Raw genomic sequence first — 20171 nt, forward strand, 5'->3', positions numbered from 1 at the left:
CTTCCTGAGCAGAAGGCGCAATGTTGCTGGAATTTACATTCACTTTGTAGGTGTCCGAATGCCTGACATCTATAGCACCGTCGCGTATTAAAATATTCTGAGATTCTGTAGACTCTCCATCCGAAGCTGATCTTTTTGAGTTGCGTAAGCTTGTCGTATGCCGCAGGTTCGCATTGGATAATCCACTTTGTTCCATTTCGTCCTTCTTTTAGTCTGTACAGAACCTTTGCTGTGGACTTTGTAAGAGCAAATTCTGAAGCTAGAGTCCTTTCGACCTCCTCCCTCTGTACTTCTGGCGGTACAGCGTGAATTGCAACCCTAGGATGCCTTTTTTCCGGGAGTTTCGTCTGTACAAGTTTTTGACCTTCTTCACTGCCCAATGTATTGGCTAGTTTAGAGAGGTCTTCTTTTGTGGGGCAATCTACTGCCAGTCCTCCTTTTTGGATTTTCCTTATTGCATTAACTCTAACTCCTAAGGTAGCAAGGGGGAATTTTTCAATCAAGGTGGCTTTTAGATCTTTGCCTGTTCCTTTGGCGTCTTGGGCCGGATAGATCAGCAGAGTATGGGTTCTGGGTTTTCTAGACTGGCTGGGCTTCTGAATCAGCTTTGCTGCCTCCGCAAAAGATCTTGGGATGGGAACCTGGGGAATTACAGCTGTTTCTACGTCAGTGAAAGGGCTTGGTGCTGCTGAATCACTTGGTCCTGCGTTAGGTTGGAAGTGCGCTAAGCCGCAACAGACGAGGGTAGATGTGTTTGTGCCTGCCTCGTGTGTTGGCGGTTTTGGACTGAAATCTGGCCCTTCGAGTGCCAACCCTTTTAGCACTTCCAGTGAAGCCTTGAGCCTGTTCCTTAAGACTTGGGAAAGAACGTGTTTGCCTCCTCGATAAGTGTCGGCAATTAGACTGATGTCCCTTGCTAGAGCTGCAATTCGCTCTTCGCGTGTAAGCTCAGACGTCAATAAGGCCTCCGTATCCAAGTTATCTTGTGAGGTAGTTCCTGCTTTATCTGATAAAGTTGTCGGACGTGTCATGTCAGAGTGGAACACAGCACTGAGCAATTATGCGCTGAACACTAAAAGACTAGCACTTAGCACTTCGAGATGACACTTGCGTCACACTTGGTGAACTTATAACACTTGACACACTTTAACACACTTTTAGCGCTATTGCACGATTGTGCCTCTCTGGGTATCTTGGCAGACAGACTTCTCTGTTCTTCATCTGATATTAATTAGTTGAAATCTAATAATTGTTATCCACGGTAAATGTATTTCTAACTTTGACACAGACACTTGCACTATATAAACACTGCACTGCACTGAATTCTGCTATTTATTTCTAACTTTGACACACACACTTGCACTATGTAAACACTGCACTGCACTGAATTCTGCTATTTATTTCTAACTTTGTCACACACACTTGCACTATGTAAACACTGCACTGAATTCTGCTATTTATTTCTATCTTTGACACACACACTTGCACTATATAAACACTGCACTGCACTGAATTCTGCTATTTAATTCTAACTTTGACACACACACTTGCACTATGTAAACACTGCACTGCACTGAATTCTGCTATTTATTTCTAACTTTGACACACACGCTTGCAGTATGTAAACACTGCATTGCACTGAATTCTGCTATTTATTTCTAACTTTGTCACACACACTTGCACTATGTAAACACTGCACCGCACTAAATTCTGCTATTTTTCTAACTTTGACACACACACTTGCACTATGTAAACACTGCACCGCACTAAATTCTGCTATTTTTCTAACTTTGACACACACCTTGCACTATGTAAACACTGCACTGCACTGAATTCTGCTATTTAATTCTAACTTTGACACACACACTTGCACTATGTAAACACTGCACTGAATTCTGCTATTTATTTCTATCTTTGACACACACACTTGCACTATATAAACACTGCACTGCACTGAATTCTGCTATTTAATTCTAACTTTGACACACACACTTGCACTATGTAAACACTGCACTGCACTGAATTCTTCTACTTATTTCTAACTTTGACACACACTCTTGCACTATGTAAGCACTACACTGCACTGAATTCTGCCAAGTCCAATAAATAGAGGGAAAAAAATGTATCTCCGGATCTAATTATCGGAATGACACCAAATTTGGAAACTTCTGTCCGCGAAGGTGAAGTATGAGTAATGGCGTTGGTCCCAGATTGGTGCGTCGAGTTGTTCTTTAATTACTACGTTGAATAAAATAACCCACTTGATAAAAATTCGCCGTTGTGAATGACCTTCGCGAACTTCCTGCAGCTCGCGGGGGGGGGCGAAACGATTTCCTTCAACGGTCGCTCCAACGGTCGAAAAGTGCTTGCTGAGCGAAAATTCGCTAACTTATATTAGTAAATTAATTATAATTCATCATCCAGTTTGCCGATTGAGATAAAACCAGTATTAATAGAAAGCTGAAGTAATCCTCTTTCCAGTGATACCAGTATTGGACTGCTGCGACTTCAGATGGCTTCCTAATGCAGTTGTGAAGATGGAATTCACGTCGAAAATGGCGTCAAGGAACGCTGATTAATGTTCAAAATTTGTAAAATCCACAGTTAACGAACTAATAGTCGTATACGCATAAAATTGATATCCATGTACTCCTGAGGGTATAAGCTATTACGTGACAACTACTTTTGCGTTCGTAGAACGATTATTGCCGCTGCTGTAGATCAAAACGACGGAGCGCTATCCGAGCGTGGCTCAGTACGTGACACACTGAATTAACATGCTCTTAAACACAGCAATTATAATGCTCTTTCTTTCCTAACGTAAAAATTCAGAAAATGTTACGAATAATAAATTTTATTCCGTAACAAAAGAGCTAAGCGGGATTTTGTATTTATGCTATTATTTTTTTTACTGTTAATTTTCGAACACTTTCCAACACGGAATTTGCTTTCTTATGTTTGTCATAGACTTGGATGCACTTTCTCACCCATGAAACAATTTAGAAGAAACCACTGATCTGTCTATTTTATCAGACATGTGCCGTTAATTAATATGCTATTTATTACATCCTTGGAAAAATATGCAACAAAATCTCTCATTGTAATGATAACTGAATAAATGTTTAATATTACATGACATTCTGATGATTCAGGCATAATATTTATTATTTTAACTATAGTGGTACTAGGAAGCCACTTTTGAAGAATGTTTCAATACATTGAAATTTAATTGTATTATGGATAACAAATGCTGTAAAAGTATTTGTATTCAAAAAATAATATTCTTTTAAGCTAGATAGAAAGTGTATACTTTCAGGTCAAATAAATATGAATTTCAAGCCAAATTAATATGAGTTCGAAAGTGACAAATTTTTCATATACAGATTTTTCAAACAGAAGGAGTAAGTACTACGTGCATGCGCAGTTGTTATTTTTTGCACTAAAAAATTTACATCATTTTATCTGATAAAAAGTAAGATCACAATTTTTTTTCGTGTTTTGAATTCTGTTCAATTCTACTGTGAATTCTTATTTTAATTTTGATTTGTTAAACCTCGTATACACGGTTGCAATTATTAATATTATTGAGAAACTGCCTTGCTTTGACTCCAATTTACTTTTAACTTTAAATGCTTTAAGTTTGTTGTACTTGACCTGCAGCTATATAGCGCAGGACACGTATAAAAATTTTGTTTTTCATTTTTAACCTCCTATTAGGTTTCGTTATATATTTATATTACTTACTACCATTAGTAGCTATCAGCGCTTTTGTTCCTGTTTCCTTTTTTAATTTTTTTTTCGGTGTGGGTGTGCGTCTGTGTATGTGCCGGTTTGTAAATTTGCAAGGTTTTTCTCTTTAATATTGATCAATTTTTAAGTTTTTAGTTTTCCTTCCAAAAAGGACTAACTGTAAAGTAGATTAACTTCCTCTTTACTTTTCTACCAGAGTCCAGCTAAAGTCAATTGAAATAATCGAATGTAAAATTTCGCTTTGAAAAACATGTAAGTTAAATACATTTCTTCTCTGCTCACTAAAAAACAATAAAAAAAACACTTTGAAAAACATTTAATTGCATTTACAAAATCACCTGTAACAAATGTAATTTAATTTATATTGGACAAACCAAGAACAAACTTATCATTAGGGTTAATAACAACCGAGCTCACTTTAAAAATTTTTAAAGTCTGCCTCATAAACAAAAGAAAGATGCCGATAACAATACTACGATTTGTGAACACTTTCAATTGCACGATTGTGAACAAATAAATATTTCTATTTTGATATTATTCCCAACACCAAAATAAGACTTTTTAAGAAGTCCATTTACATATTACAAAATAAAATGCTTTACCCTTACGGACTCAATTCTTATTTACAGAATAATTTAAGAGATAAAGACAATTCAGTTTATAGTTAAAAGATTCTATACAAAACCAATAAGGGGAACAAGAGGAGAAGATAGAAATAAAAGATTTTGTTTTACTATAGATTTTGAAAATTTGATTAGCAGATTTCTTAATTTTTTTCAACGGCAATTTTTTTACCAAAAGTATTATCAAGCTAGTCCACTACTCCATACCTTCAAACCCAAAATCCTTAAATAATTGCTATACCAATTTCAATTTAAATATGAAGCCCTCCAATTACTATAAGACATTATAATAGCTTTTGCATATGCAAACTACATAGCAATAAATCTTTTGAAAATAAACATTTCTGTACCATCCACTTCAAGCATTCCGTTTATGACAGATTAAAGCTTAATAAGATCTTTAAACTACACCAATATCTGTTTCTGGACAAAGAACAGGCAATACCAAACTATCGAAATGAAAGAACACTAGTTAGCTTAATAATTAACCACCTTGAGATCGAAGATGCTCCAGATACCTGAAATTACAAACTCCAAACTCCCAGAATACAGCCCTTATGTAGATCAATATCACCAACATATTAATACAGGAAAATTAGAAATTATAGAAGATATAAATTTAAGGCAATTAATGAATCCCGGCACCAATTTTTGACCCACTTTCAAAGTTAGCAAAAAAAAAAAATTGCAACCAACAATTAGAAAAAAATTTAGAAACTTTCATAGTATTCTCCAGCTACAAAACTAGCTTACCTACTACGACTTACCTGGAATGGAAAGAAATGCTCAGAGACTTCAAAAGACGTATCAAAGAACATATACTAAACAGCAGACATAATGAACAAGATTTAAACCAGAAAGTTAAAAAATTAAAGGATCTTTTCACCATTACGAAAATAGACAAAGCCAGTATCAACTTAAGTATCATTTGAAAGGCTGATCTACTATAATCTGATTAAAAAAGAACTTCATGGCGCAGTTACCAATCATAAAAATTAAAACTCGGTGAATACCCTGCAAAGACATTTCACTGCAATTCATCGAAGACTTAAAATTACTGCGAATAAAATTTGCAACAGATTCTCCAACTTTTATGCATTGCCTAAATTTCACAAAACACCGGTCAAATTTCTCTCCCTAGCTAACAGAGCCAGAAATTACATGAAAGAAATGGACTACCGATTTACTAAAATACTTTGAAAGGTTCTCTGCTTTATTAAAGATACACAGATGCAAGACCACAATTTCAATTGGATAATAAGTAATAACGTACCGATACTAGGAGCGCTTCGCGCTTTCAAGATTAAAAATATTTTCTTTTACGACTTATTTTATTTATATGCGGCTCTTCCGTGATAAGAAGTCTTTGACAGTCTTCTAACTCTACCAATTTTTTTTTTCCAAACGTTATTACAGTTATTTCCAAAGTAGCGTGGCAGCTTAAAAAGTATTTTTAATAACTACATTGCCTATAATAATGCTTTCAACTGTATCCCGATAGGAACTAGCACACGTTCAGCGATTTTTAATTTCTCTCTTTTCACTAAGAAGGTTATCTCCTTTCCCACAATAGTTATTTCAAGTACGAAGTTCATATTACTCTAACACTTACAGATACATGGATGATAATACTGCAATCAACAACTTTAATAACATAGAATACGATCATATTTATCCTTCACGTTTGAAACCTTCAACAAGGAGATATTAATTACCTATATTTGCAAATCATCAATTTTAAAGGTATCAAAATTTACGACAAAGGAAGAGATTTTGATTTCTTTACTATAAAACTCATTCATTGGCCCTCGAATATCTCTAAAAAAATAAAACTTAATACCATACATACTCAACTCCTTAGAATAAAAAATATTTGCAACAATGTCGAATACTTACTCAAAATTCTCTTAGAGAATAAAACACCTTTATTCAAAATTTCTATAACTCTAAAGAAAGCTGGTATTAACAACATTTTTTTCTCATCTAAAGTGATATGATAATTATTACTTAATCGGAGGTAATAGTTGGATGACTACGATAAGAAATTTAATGTAAATATGTACAAAGATTTGTTTCTCTTCCCTTTCAATTATTTACACTACTTTTCTACTATTCTTTAAATCTTATAAGTAGCAAATCCTCTAGCTTTTATTAGTGTAAATATATACAGAGATTTATTTCTCTTCCCTTTCAATTATTTATGCTATCTTTATACTATTTTGTAAATTTAATAAATGGCAAATCTTCTAGCTTTTATTAAAAAATGGGGATCCTAGTTTCAAAGACGTATTGTATCCCGATTAAGTGAAGACTTTTATCTTTTATAACATATATTTTTCCTTTTGCTCAACTTTGAGCCAGTACTGCTTTCGCTTTTTAATATTTTACAGAAGACAGCATCTTTTAGAAGTTTCTTTCGCCACCATTTTGGAGTCGACGATCATCCTCCTCTTAGGTACTAAATTTTTACAGACCGCATCCAACGTTTGGTACCCCCGCACACAAAGTTTAACAGGATAGGGCATTTTGAACACATGTTTAAATACTTAGTTCTGCTATTGGACACTTTGAACCTCGTCGCATACCTTTTTCTAAGGACTAAATTTGTTGCTTCTCCAAGAGCTTCTACTTTGAATTCTACAAGGAACATACAGTGGATGGACAAAAATATGGAAACACCTTGTGAAATGCATGTTTGAAAAGAAAGATTGATTTTAATGAAATATGTAGGTGGCGCTGGCGTTTTTGACTACTGACGCCACCTATACAACTTCGTAAATGTGCTAAACAGTTCAGTTGTTGTCGGAGTACTGTTATGTGAGGTTGTCATTGCATTATGTCAGAGTTAACAGACTTCGAACGTGGGCAAATTGTTGGAGCACGTATGGTAGGTGCTTCCATAAGCAAGATAGCCGAGGTGTTTAGTGTTTCAAGAGGTACTGTATCGAAGATTTATTCCGCATATTTGAAAAGCGGAAAAACATCATCTGCTAAATCACAGCGCGAACGAAAGTGTGTCCTGAGTGATCGTGACAGACGATCATTAAGGGCAATTGTGACGAAAAATAAGAAGACCACAGCTGCAAAAGTTACTGCTGAAATGAATGTTGTGTTACCGAACCCTGTGAGTACCAAAACAATTAGAAGGGAGCTTCATAAACAGGGAATTGCTGGCCGTGCTGCAATTGAGAAGCCACTCATCAGTGATGCTAATGCCCGTAACAGGAAAAGGTGGTGTTTAAGTCATAAAGCCTGAACTATAGAGCAGTGGAAGCGAGTAATATGGTCTGACGAGTCTTCTTTCACATTGTTTCCCACTTCTGGCCGAGTTTACGTCTGGAGAACGCCATCTCAAGACTATAATACAGACTGCTTGTTGCCAAGAGTGAAACATGGCGGGGGTTCTGTTATGGTTTGGGCAGCCATATCGTGGTTCTCTGCTAGCCCCATGATAACTGTGTCAGGGCACATGACTACCAAGACTTATATGAACATTTTGGCTGATCAAGTTCATCCCATGGTACAAACTTTGTTCCCCGATGGTGATGGTGTCTTCCAAGACGACAAAGCCCCTGTTCACACAGCTCACATTGTCCAGGACTGGTTTTCTGAGCACGAGGATGAGTTGTCCCATCTCCCCTGGCCACCACAGTCACCAGACCTGAATATTATCGAACCTTTGTGGTCTACATTGGAACGGAAAGTGCGTTCTCGTTATCCACCGCCAACATCGTATCTGAACTTGCCACCGTTTTGCAGGAAGAATGGTATAATATTCCCTTGGTAAACATACAGGAACTGTATTTATCCATTCCGAGAAGACTGCAAGCTGTTTTGGATGCCAACGGGTTTCCTACACCATATTAAGCAAAGAAACATGTTTTTTTAAAGGTGTTTCCATATTTTTGTCCAACCCCTGTAGTTTGGTCGTCTAAAAATTCAATGAATTTTCATTTTAAAAGTCTTCCTAAGTTTTCAGTAAGTTTTGCGCTTTTTTCAATTTTTGTTTCCAATAGAATTTCAGTCTTTAGCTGATTAGGGCTCAGATTTGATTTTATTATCTAAATAAATTTCTTTAATAAAGTTTTTCGTTTCCTTTGTATTAAAAGTTTAGTTCAGCATAATTGGAGACCACCCATTTTTTAGGGTTGGCAATTTGTTTTAAAATTTACTTGTACTGTTCTTTATTTGTAGTGGCTTTTGAATTTCGGATTTGCATATAATGATTTTAGACCAATTTGGTTTTTATGAATGGTCATTTTGCATAATATAAAGTTTTATGTTTTTTTTTTTTTTTTTTTTTTTTTTTTTTTTTTTTTGACTAGTCAATTTGACACAATGTTTTTTCGATTTTTCGGTCTTATATGAATTTCATGTCATAAATGAAAATTTAATTGATTTTTTTTTCGGTTTTTGATCTTATATGAACCAGGAGAACGAAACACGTTTTCGAGACCTATTAATCAACTTTTATGAAACTTTAGTTCATTTTCCCCTGACGAGTTCTGAATTGGAATATCAGTAAAAGAAGATTAATTTAAAATTGTATTACTTTGTATATTTTTTTCCTTTTGCATTTTTATTTATCGCATTTGTACTACTATGAATTCTTATTTTAATTTTGATTTGTTTAGATATTGTGTTAAACGTCTTATACACGGTTGCAATTATTAATGTTGTTGAGGAATTGCCTCGCTTTGACTCTAATTTACTTTTAACTTTAAACTCTTTAAGCTTATTGTGCTTCAGTTCTGCAGCTATAGCACAGGAGAGATATAAAAATTTTGTTTTTACTTTTTAGAATCATATTAGGTTTCTTTGTGTATTAAAATTAAAGAAATATGCATCTCTTTGAACGTATAAAAATATTGCCTAAAATTAGAAAACTGAAGGTTATTTAGAGTGCATTTCAATAAAAAAAAAAGTCTTGTTGCGATTCAAGAATGGAGTGGATAACAATAATTATGCTTTCTAGCGCAAAGCAAACTCGAATTCTTACTCCATATTACTTATGTTCATTCAGCAAAAAGAAGGATCATAATAATCGATGTCCTCACATGAGTAAACGTTTTCTTATATTCAATGTTATTATCTTTGATAGTCTCTATATGTAGTTATTTTATAGCTGGTTTAATGAATTACAATTTCTAAAGGTGTTTAACTAACAAAAACTGTTTCTCAAACCTAACTGCTGACCACAGAAAGTTAACATTAATGGTTGAGGATTCATCGTCTGTCTTAGTGCTTGCTGTGAAACACGAAATAAAATTCAACAGGTAAACTGTAACATAAAACAACTTTATTACCCACTACATTAGCTGTGGTAATAGAACTAAAAATTGTAATAAAATAAATAATGTGACCTCCCGTTGACTATCAACTGCAGTGACTGATTCCTAAGCTATAGTTTATTGACGCGATTACAATGCCCAAAATTTTATCATAATTATAGCGCTTTGGTGTCGGATGAGGGGGGAATTGGCTTTCTAACATTTACAGCATTGGGCTAACATCAGTCATTCCAACCTTCTGCTTTATGGCCGACTTTTCAAAGCAACTGGTAATGCAACGGTAAAGATCTTTCGAGATGTGGATTAAGACGTCCACCTTAATCTACGTCGCTTGCTGTAGAATTTGCATAAACCTCATATCTGAGCGAGTAATGTGATAAAGTAAGGCATAAAGGAAAGACGTTAAAGCTATGTGTTGGTAAAACAATTAACTGATCATAAATGTCACAAAAGCAAGCAGCGGGGATAAGCAATGAATTTTAAAAAAAGATAAAGCAAATTAAAAAACAAAAATATATCATAAAGGTGGAAATACGTATATCACTCTAAAAGGTGGAAATAATAACGAAACCTTATTAAAATGTTACAAAGTTACAACACGTCATATCCGAATGTTACCTTCATATTACCGAATAGGAAGCATGAAACTTTTGTCCAAAATTTCAAAATATGATAGTGAGTAAAAAGATTAACGTTTTGATTTTACAATATAAAATCATATATAAAATATAGCTAGAACTATTGAAATTATTCCAAAGCTGTACGTTTTTATCCATATCTACAACGAATCAAACGGATATTTTTAGAAGCATTTTATAATTCCTTAAAAGAATAAGAAATTCTAACATACTCAGAAAATTATGGGTAAGCTCTTATTAAAACGGGAACAACCTAACAGCCCGGTTTTCAAAAAATGTGATCATTTTAGAAACCTAGGTGGGATGAGGAAATATGTTTCGAATCGTTTGTCAATGATTTCAAGTGTACCATACCAGTTTTTGCCCTTATTTGTTCTGGGAGAACAAATAACTGTAACAAAAACTGTTTGTTACAGTTTGTAATCCGGAAACACAAGTTACATCGAGTGATTCCGATCCCCAAGTGAGACCCAGTTTGTGAAACAGTAATTAAATAATAGAAAAAAAGAAGTACGTACGTATTTATTTAAAATATTTTTCAATTTAATTTCAAAGCCACTCTTTAACATTCAATATTCTTTTGAAATGCTATCCTGAATCATAAATAGACACACAAAATATTTTCATATTTGAAAAATTTAATGATGCGTATATATCATTTTATTTATTTCACATAAAATGCATTTTCCCATTTTTATATAACATTCGAGATATTGTACGTCTTCATTTATAAATAACAATTAATTTATATTTACAACTAAAATGTCAACTCTAAACTAATATAAAACTGATTCTACTTACTTGGGTAGAACGTATTAAGAGTATTATGTTAGAAGGCGTACACATTTTTAGCTGCTTCCATGATAAACCTCTGGTATCAAAAATCACACGATACCCAGCAACTTGCGTTGCGGGAAGCTGCATGGAATGGATTAGAATTGCAGTCGCTGCACGAAATAACACTTCGTAAGTGTCCACACTAGGATCCCACATGCCTATGGAGTAAAAAGCCCATATATTAATTCAGCTAATAGTTTTTAATTTTTATAATCAAATAAATTACGAGCATGAAGCTTGGGAAAGGAAAATAAATGCTGTGTGATTTATTTTGATTTTTTTAGTAGCTTACTTATTTCAGCAGCAGCATTTTTCAGCCATGGTCCGCCTTATTACTCAAGTTAATGAACTGTATTACATACATATTAATATGGAATAATATATCTTTAAGCACTAAGAAGTAATAGGTTATGAATAGCAGATAGATTTCATTGGAAAGTTTCTAAATAACAAATATTTTAGCAAATTCTGTTCTCATGTGTAATGCGAATACGAATCAATTTCCCTTTAAAAAGGCCTTCAAGATGAGATCTCTCTCATTAGGCAGAGAGCAGTATGTTTTGCGATAATTTAATAAATCCTATCCAAATTTATTCCATATTGCTAATAGTTTCATTGCAATAACATTCCTCTGCATTTTTAACTCGAGCTGTGTGATTGCTTGATGTTAGATAAAGAAAACGTTTGTTTAGCCTGCCTCCGGAGAATGGTGTGTTGTTGTGTTTACAGAATCTCTTCTTGTCCTACAATAGCACCAAGAAGATTTTCAATAAACATTAAAAAAGCGTGCAGAAAATATATTTTAAAGCTTGGATTCCAGTTTCATTTTTCAAACTGTAAGTATGCTTTTATCACATTAAAAAAATTAATGCGCAAACGATTATATCAAAGCTTTTAAGGGCCTAAGGTGACCCTGTCTAATATGAGTGATGCCTTCAGGGAGGCTTCCCTAGACAAGAATTACTCGGGATCACATTACAAATGTAAAGGATTGCAAAAATGCTCAGGTAAGGCCTGTTCACTGGGATTCATGTCAGTATTTAATGTTCTTCCTCGGCCACAGGTGCAGTTTCTTTTCCATAAAGAATCAGTGATTAAAGTCCGTATTTATTCATAAAATTCTGAATAACAGTTTTTAATCTCATCCAGACATTCCATTTCATAATAAAAATTCATTTCTTTTTTTTTCCATATTCTTTTATTTTTGTTATGAAATATCATCACCTTTCTTACATCTTTCTTTTTGTAAAAAATTCATAATTATTTATCTGACGGCAATCCTGCCAAAAATAGATTCTTTGCTTTCAATACTGGATACATTTGAAGTTATGTTTGAAAAGTGTTTAAGGGGAGGTGATATGATGGATTTCAGATATATAATTTTTTGCTTCATAGGAACACTTTTAATTTACCCTGATATTTATAATCATATACACAAATAAAAGTAAACCTATTTTATTCTAACACCTACATGATAAAAGTTAAGAACATTTTTTGAACATGAGAAAATTTGAAAAACTTAAGAAATGGAGGCCATTTTTAAACAAAATCAGTGATTCAATAATTTATTTCTCCCCAGTATAAATTGATATAAGCTGACTTAACATATTTAGGTAAGAAACGTTATGAATAAAATTTCAAGTTTGTTTGTTGAATGGAGTTTTGAAAAATCTAGTTAATACGGGAAAACTAGTATTGAAAAAAAAAACTTTTAAAAACAAATAAATTTCTCTATCAGTTACACTTTCTTAATTTTTTGACTTCTTTGCATCATAATCATATTAAATTAGTACTACTATGTTGCTTTTTGTTTTTAGTTTGTCTTTCCATGATACTTATTAGACAAAATTATTTAAAATGAAGATTTTAAAACTTCTCTTTAAAAAAGGTGTTTGTTTTTGTTATTTTACAAATTTTACCTTAATTTGCTTAAGTTTGGTATTTTAAACCTAAATGTATTATTGTAAATTTTTTGGAATCAGCAATGTTCCTTTTAACTTTAAAACCAAAATTAGAAAATTTATCTTTGAAAAGTTAGTTTGATTGGGTTCTTCGTTAATTAAATATTAGATCGTTAACCGAATGTTATCAAGTGGTTAAGTATGTTATTTCTTTAAAACTAATTTAACATGAAATCAAATTTTTCTGGCCATTACAAAAATCCAGTTTGATGATCAGAAAAGCTGATTTTTGACATAAACGATTCATACTTTTAATAGTTTAGCAGGATCAAATTTCAAAAAGTGAAATATTATTATTTAATACCGTAGTCTCACATGGCGACCTGAGGACCGCATGTGGTCACCAAAGCAATTTTATTCTGCCCGCGAATACATTTCAATCATTATGTTTCGCCAATATATTCTTGCAAAGATTTCAAGATTTTAATCAGAGTTTACATTGTTTTCATAACCATTGAAAGCTAAAGTGAACAAACAACGCATCGGAAAATCGACAAATGGAGGTAACTAATTTACAGTGTGATATAAATATTATTCAAAGATATGAAGATATAGATTTTATTAAATTATATCCAAACTTGTTAAAAAATAATCAAGTTCAGTTCAAAATCTTTGCACAAAGATTAAAAACTTTGTTTTGGTATACATTTAAACGTGAACACCGTTATTTCACAGTTAAAAATTAATGAGTAAAGAAACCGATTGACCGATGCGTATCTGCTATTCACGATGAAGGTAATTTCTGACTTCTCTCCAAGGCTAAAAATTTTATGAAAATTGAAATACCATTAAGGGTCAAGCTGTATTAAGAAATTAAAGAAGTTTATAATTATTTACAAACAAGCATGTGCATTTTTATTTATGAGACAAAAAATATTAATAAAAAAGAGAAAGAGATTGAGTTGTTATTATTTATTCGAAAGTTTTACCCTACATGGGAAATTTTCTCTGGCATGTTAAGAAAATTTCATAATTTCCATCTCTTTAAATAAGTTTTTAATCATAATTAAGAAAATTTCATAATTTTCATCAGTTTAAATTTAAATAAGTTTTTAATGATAAATTAAACATGTTAGAACTATTTTAAATAAATGAAGTCTAAAAATTTAATATTTAGCCGTCAGTATAGTTATATTACAAAACGTAACCAAAAAAAAAAGTCTTAAAGGTACAAAATTTTAGATTTCAGATAGAAAATATATTTATGTAAGCCTAAATTTCTTTCCTTTGAAATATTATAATGATTGTTTACGCATGCTTTGAAAAATACTTTAAAAAATTTGTAATTTATTTTAAATATTTTTAATTTTCTTGATAAATTTTTAAAATTTTGTTCAAAACATTTGAACCATCAGCTGTTTTCAAATCGTCCATGCGGCCAGTGGGCAATATGATTTTGAGACCACTGATTTAATGTATTTTAAATTGAGAGTCTCAGACATCATTAAGAACAAAACATTTAAATAGGAAATTAAATTTTTCGTGCATGTATATGAGCAAATTGTAAAAGCAGTCTGTAATAGGATGGAGAAAGGTATCATCATAGTTCTTAAAACTTTTTAACTGTTAAAAGAATTTTGTTTTTGCAAATTTCAAACTTTGCAAAACGAAATTGGAAATTTTTGCAGTTCCAAATCGCATAATATTAAGAAGTTTACGAAATTTTGTAAACTTTTAGAAGGATTCGCTGGGATTCGAACTCCAAACTTCTCGATGTTAATCAGACAAGCTTGCAATTAAGGTAAGGAAGGAGAAAAAGTTTTTCTCTACTTAAAAGGCAACACGGAAGATGGAAAACCTATTGCCAAATCCAGGTCGCATACCCCATTGTAGTACAGGTACCTCTTGTAGAGCGATTAGGTTTTTAAAACAAGGAATATGAAAAATCAGCTCTGCTCTTCCCAGGATGCGAACGCCAAAGATTCTAAATGCTAGCTAGACGTGATTTCCAGTTACACCATGATGCACACTATAAAGAGAGAGAAAATACCCTATATTTGTTTTCATTTTAAAGTGCGATTTGGGGGGGAAGTGGACCGACGCATTCTCCGAATTTAGATCGTGAGGAATTGTTATCCACCATATTTTAGTTCAAGCGCCACATGTAGACCGATTTTGAATTTTTAGAACCAGGAAACCGAAGAGATGAACAGTGGCCTCGTCAAGATTCGAACTACTTACCTCTTGATGATAGCCAAACGTGGATGCATCCAGGTACACCATGAAGGCGCATAGGAAGAAAAAAAATTCCTTGCAATATTTACTTATTTTTCAGGCATTTCTCTGGCACATTATAGCAAATTTCAGAAATCTTAGTAGTATCCATAATAAAACTGTTGAAACGTATTTCATAAAATGGAAAACAAAAATTTGATCAAAAAGGGTAATAATTATTTTTATTTATTTATTTTTATTTTTCTCTTATGAACTCACCTATTTTGCAGATCACTACGACGCAACCTTGCCTATCTCTGTAAGGAAGGAAACCTAAACAATTCCGGTATAGCATATCCAGTACCGGTTGCGTTTCTACTGTATCGTAGATATGGCTGTACTCGTTCCGAAAAGACCAGTAATTTTGTATCAGTTTGAAAGCTTTTTTCACGTTAAACTTTCGAGCACGAAGAAATGACAGAAGAAACAGATCATCTACCGGTGTAATCAAGTTCTTTTCATCTGAAATAGAGGGGGAAATATTATATCATTAACAGATATTATCGAGTTTTCTTTTCACCTGAAGCTCAAGAAACTGTCACTTATTATTTGTCTTAGATTCGTTTAAAATCTAAAATAAGAAAGTTTATTATTTTTAAGCCAATTACATTTACGTTTGTACTTAATTTATTTATATGTTTTAATATTTTTTTCCTTCCTTTAGGAAATATAAAATAAAGTACTTCCTCTTAAAAGATAGTAAAGGAACTATTGTAATCACGAAGAATTCCGAGTATCATATTCCAACGAAAATATCCATTTTGACCACCATCGAATGCAATTTAACGATGTTTTTGAGTGACATCTGTTCGTAAGGACAGAATAAAGGAATCTTTTCCCCCAAACGAATTATAAAACTGATTTAAAATGCATTCAGAAGAGATTTTTTTCATGGCGTCTGCCTGTTTTTTGTAACTTGCCGGCAATACGTACATTACTATAATTACTTTAGACATTTCAAGGTAATTTCTTCCCCCAAACCATCACTTATAATAATGAAGACGACAACTGCAGAAGAAAAGGTCAGATAGTATAATTTTCTAAAATCTCTTAATTCTCTCTATCAGGTGATGATAACACACGCTATTATCGTAACTAAGGGGAGGAGAGCTATGACCTCGAAGGGCCTAATTTAAAGTAATAGACCATAATGTGGAGCAGATAAATATAATATTAACAAAATACAAAACTGTCAGCTTTGTTGTTTATAGTTGGTTTTGAACGTGACGGAATTTGTTACAGTAGCTGAGTTTCTAAGACAAAATATGTGTATGTGTATTTTAATTACGGCAAAGCACACTAGGGCTATCTGCCTAAGGGGAGGGATGCCTTTCGTGGAGGACTTTCTAAGGGAAACTGGCTCGTATACACGTTACACATGGGGAAAACCACGAAAACACCCATGCAGCCAGCCCGTTCGCGGGATTCGAACCTCGGACCGAACTACCAGTGTTCAGCGACTTTACCGCTCGGCCGCTGGTGGGCCTCTAAGACAAAATAAAAATGATATCGAGAGTACCAGTAGAATTATTACTGCTCTGTTCAATACGTTCGTGGAATTGTCATGAACGTGAAAGAAATTTGAAATAACTGAATTTGGCTGTCAGAGGACATTAGCGAATTCTGAGTAAAAGAAACGTAAAATGTGCCATTATACGCACCATCGTAATTCGCTACGCACCATAAAAATCTTTTGAGCATCTTAAGTTAAAGCATCTTTTGAGAGTTTCAGCTAGGAAGCTGGGATTACTGTAATCAAAAACACACCACCGTTGCTTGACAACCACCTTAGTAGTCAGATTTCTCACCCACTGCATTAACTTTTCACTTTCAACAAAGTTGTCCACGTTTCTAGATAATTGCAGTTATCCAAAACGACGCGATGGTAAATCTATGGCAGATCCACAAAATCCATTTTACCAATGTTCCCAGGAGTTGTAAGAATGCTGGAGCAAGTATGTACTTTCCGGTTGATGATACTTTGAGGTTATATATTTTTATTCCTAATGAATTACTCTGCAAGCATTTATCGAGAATTTTTTAACATAGGAGTGCAGAAATTCATAAACGTTCATAAAGAACGTTCTAGAATATTTTTAAATATATCTTGCTCGTTGCTGCCAGGAAACCCTGCACGGACTACCCATAAGAGCAGTGATTAAAGATAAAGCTCTAAATTGTGTTTTTGATGGAATTAATATATGGTGTTTCATAATAGTTAGTTAAACGAAACTATAAATCAAATCTTAAAAGAAGTCTAAACTTCTTGTAAATTTTCTGGTCCACAAAGTTCCTCTTTATCCATCCTAATGCAAGAACATTCACGGATAACAAGAAGACACTGATGATGAAAAAAAAATAGATCTTGTGTGAAATAAAATACGAATTCTACAGCCAGCATAAATATATAGTTTCAGCTTTGATTAATATAATAAAAATAATACTTACAAATATTTTCAATTTTCTTTTAGAAAAATGTTTTATATTAATTTTGGTATTTTATAAATATTGAAACTGACCGCGCCCAAAGCTATGAGGGCGTCAGACATGAACCCATATACGAATTCATTATTTATAAACCCGCATTCGAATTCAGCTTATTGCTTTACTGTGGGAGAATTATGCTTTTAAGTTTTATTAATATTTAGTTTTAAGTTAATTTATAGTCTATGTTACTTGGCTCGTCCCGGTACTTTCTCAGCTTAGAAGATTATGCAAATTGAATATCAAGCTACTTTAACACAAGGGGTTAATACGAGTTTAAAAATAGGAAGTCAGTCTTTGGATGGGAGGATATTGGAGTTTGTTCCGTGTGGAAGTTGCTTGCTGTAAGTGTGACAAAATTGTCGAAAGATTAACTGTGCTCGGTAGGCAAATAAAAAAGTTAGCTATCTGTTCCCTATCTCGTGTATATTGTACACTGGAGCTACGATATTGTAGCAATCAAATCGTAACTTTAACATAAAGGCACTCTGGTTGTTGTTGTAAAGCTTGATGAGAAGCACTCGATTTTAATTTGTTATCAATTAAATTTTTATAACACAAGTCGCAATTAAAAGATGAATATGTTATATCACGTTTTGATAGCCAAGCACTGCCAGCAGCAATAACTTACTAAGTTACCAACTTAAACATGCGGATGGCGTTCGAGGATTAGGACAAGTATTTCCAAGTTACTTTACATCATGCAAATTATAACTATAGTCTGCAGAGTGTAGCAAACCTAATGGTTATAGCTTTATTTATGATAGAATTTTCCAAAACAAACAACTTTCCTCATACAGTGTGAGATCGGAAAGCAAATGGCAGATAGAATAGGCCATTTTCTATGGATCGGATAGAGCCATCACTTTTTGTAGAACTCGTCCTTCAACTGGTATTCGTCGCTGAAGATGCAGCAATGCCCGAGTGCAGAGAAGACCTCTATGCACCTTATGCACTGGACAGAAATGGCAATACCGTAGAAGCAGTAAGACTTTAATAGGAGTTGGTGTTGCTTGACCGGAGAATACGTAAACGCTTGTGCAGCATAGACTTTATAAGAAATAGACCAACCCAAATAATGGCTTTTCTCCCTCTTCTGACGCATTCCCGGCTGTCACCTTGACTACATCCGGAGGAGAAGGGACGACTTGTAGAAACTTACAATGATTGGCTATTGCAGTGTATATAATTGTCAAGAAAAAGTTGGTTGTAGCGCCTCATTTTACAAATTAGAATTTTTAGATATTTTTATTTTTGAAACTGAGATTGATTTTTAAAAATTTAGCATATTTATCAAGCATAATTAACGTTCCAAATAATTATAAAGCTGTTGCATGCTTTCAGGCCTGGCTATTTTTTTAGCTTTACCTGTGTTGTAAAGAAATTTGTAACTACTTCTTTTAGAAAATAATATTTTAAATCTGAACTAATAGAAAATTTCAAACAAAGAATTTTCTCTTATCATTTTTTATTGGCGTAAATAAGTAAAAAATACCTAAAAATGAATTTTTGAAAGTTTTTGCTAAAAATTCTAAGCTGTGCTACTTTTTTAATATTATAGGTGAATATTATAGCATATTTTTATAAAGGAGTTTTATTTCAATTATATTTCAAAATACATTATAGTGATAAACACTTTTAACACCTTAATAATTTTTATACATTTAATTCTAATGTCAAAATTGTAAACTGTAATAATTGATTGTGCTAACATTTTATAGCAATTATTTTTTAAATTTAATTCTAGTTCTGCATAAGATTTTTTTATTTACTGTGAATTTAATTTATTAGTCCAAAGGGGCGGTAGCCCAGAAAGGCTATTAGTTTCGAAACGGCATTTTGCGCTGTTTCATTATAAACGTCGGTTTCAATTTGCAAATTGATGCCACCAAATATTATCACCTTGTATTATATTTAAAGAAATTTAATAATGAATAATCTGCATGAATACATGTATGTTTCTCGCACTGTGAAAAAATGACGCTAGAGCCATTAAATTTTGAACGTAATGCTCTACCCGAACAGCCGAATTTCGAATTTGTTTTAACCCATTTCATATTTTGTAAAACTTTGACGACTTTTTGATTAAGAAACTCAACGAGTTCAAAGCGAGCAATGATGTCAACACTATACAGAAAATAACATTTTTATCTCCAGCGCGGAAATTTTAAAGATATGCTGTTTTCAAATATTGTGTGATATTGCTGTTGAATTGAATTTTGTGTGATTTGCGTGCGAAGAACATGATATTGAATAAATAGAAGCAACACACAAAGCGTTAAAAAACGTCCCTTCGAGCGTAACGTAAAATCTGAGTGCTTCCAGATTTTATTTATTTATTTATTTATTTTCATTACACTGAGAAAAGTTTAT

At 33.0% G+C, this 20171-nt stretch overlaps 1 protein-coding gene across 2 annotated transcripts in view; it reads right to left on the bottom strand.

Moving 5' to 3' along the window:
- Positions 1–20171, bottom strand: part of LOC118184409 (alpha-tocopherol transfer protein-like) — a 71565-nt gene that overhangs the window by 16427 nt on the left and 34967 nt on the right. For both annotated transcript variants that reach the window (XM_085823574.1, XM_085823575.1), the window contains exons 3-4: positions 15534–15776; positions 11104–11297 (exon numbers count right to left, since the gene is read on the bottom strand). In XM_085823574.1, coding sequence (XP_085679700.1) covers positions 11104–11297; positions 15534–15776 — 437 coding nt within the window. The remainder of the gene's footprint in view (positions 1–11103; positions 11298–15533; positions 15777–20171) is intronic.

Source organism: Stegodyphus dumicola, chromosome 9 (assembly GCF_044657685.1).
Source record: "Stegodyphus dumicola isolate Sdum_Otavi_A_Nest chromosome 9, ASM4465768v1".
In the NCBI taxonomy this organism is placed as follows: domain Eukaryota; kingdom Metazoa; phylum Arthropoda; class Arachnida; order Araneae; family Eresidae; genus Stegodyphus; species Stegodyphus dumicola.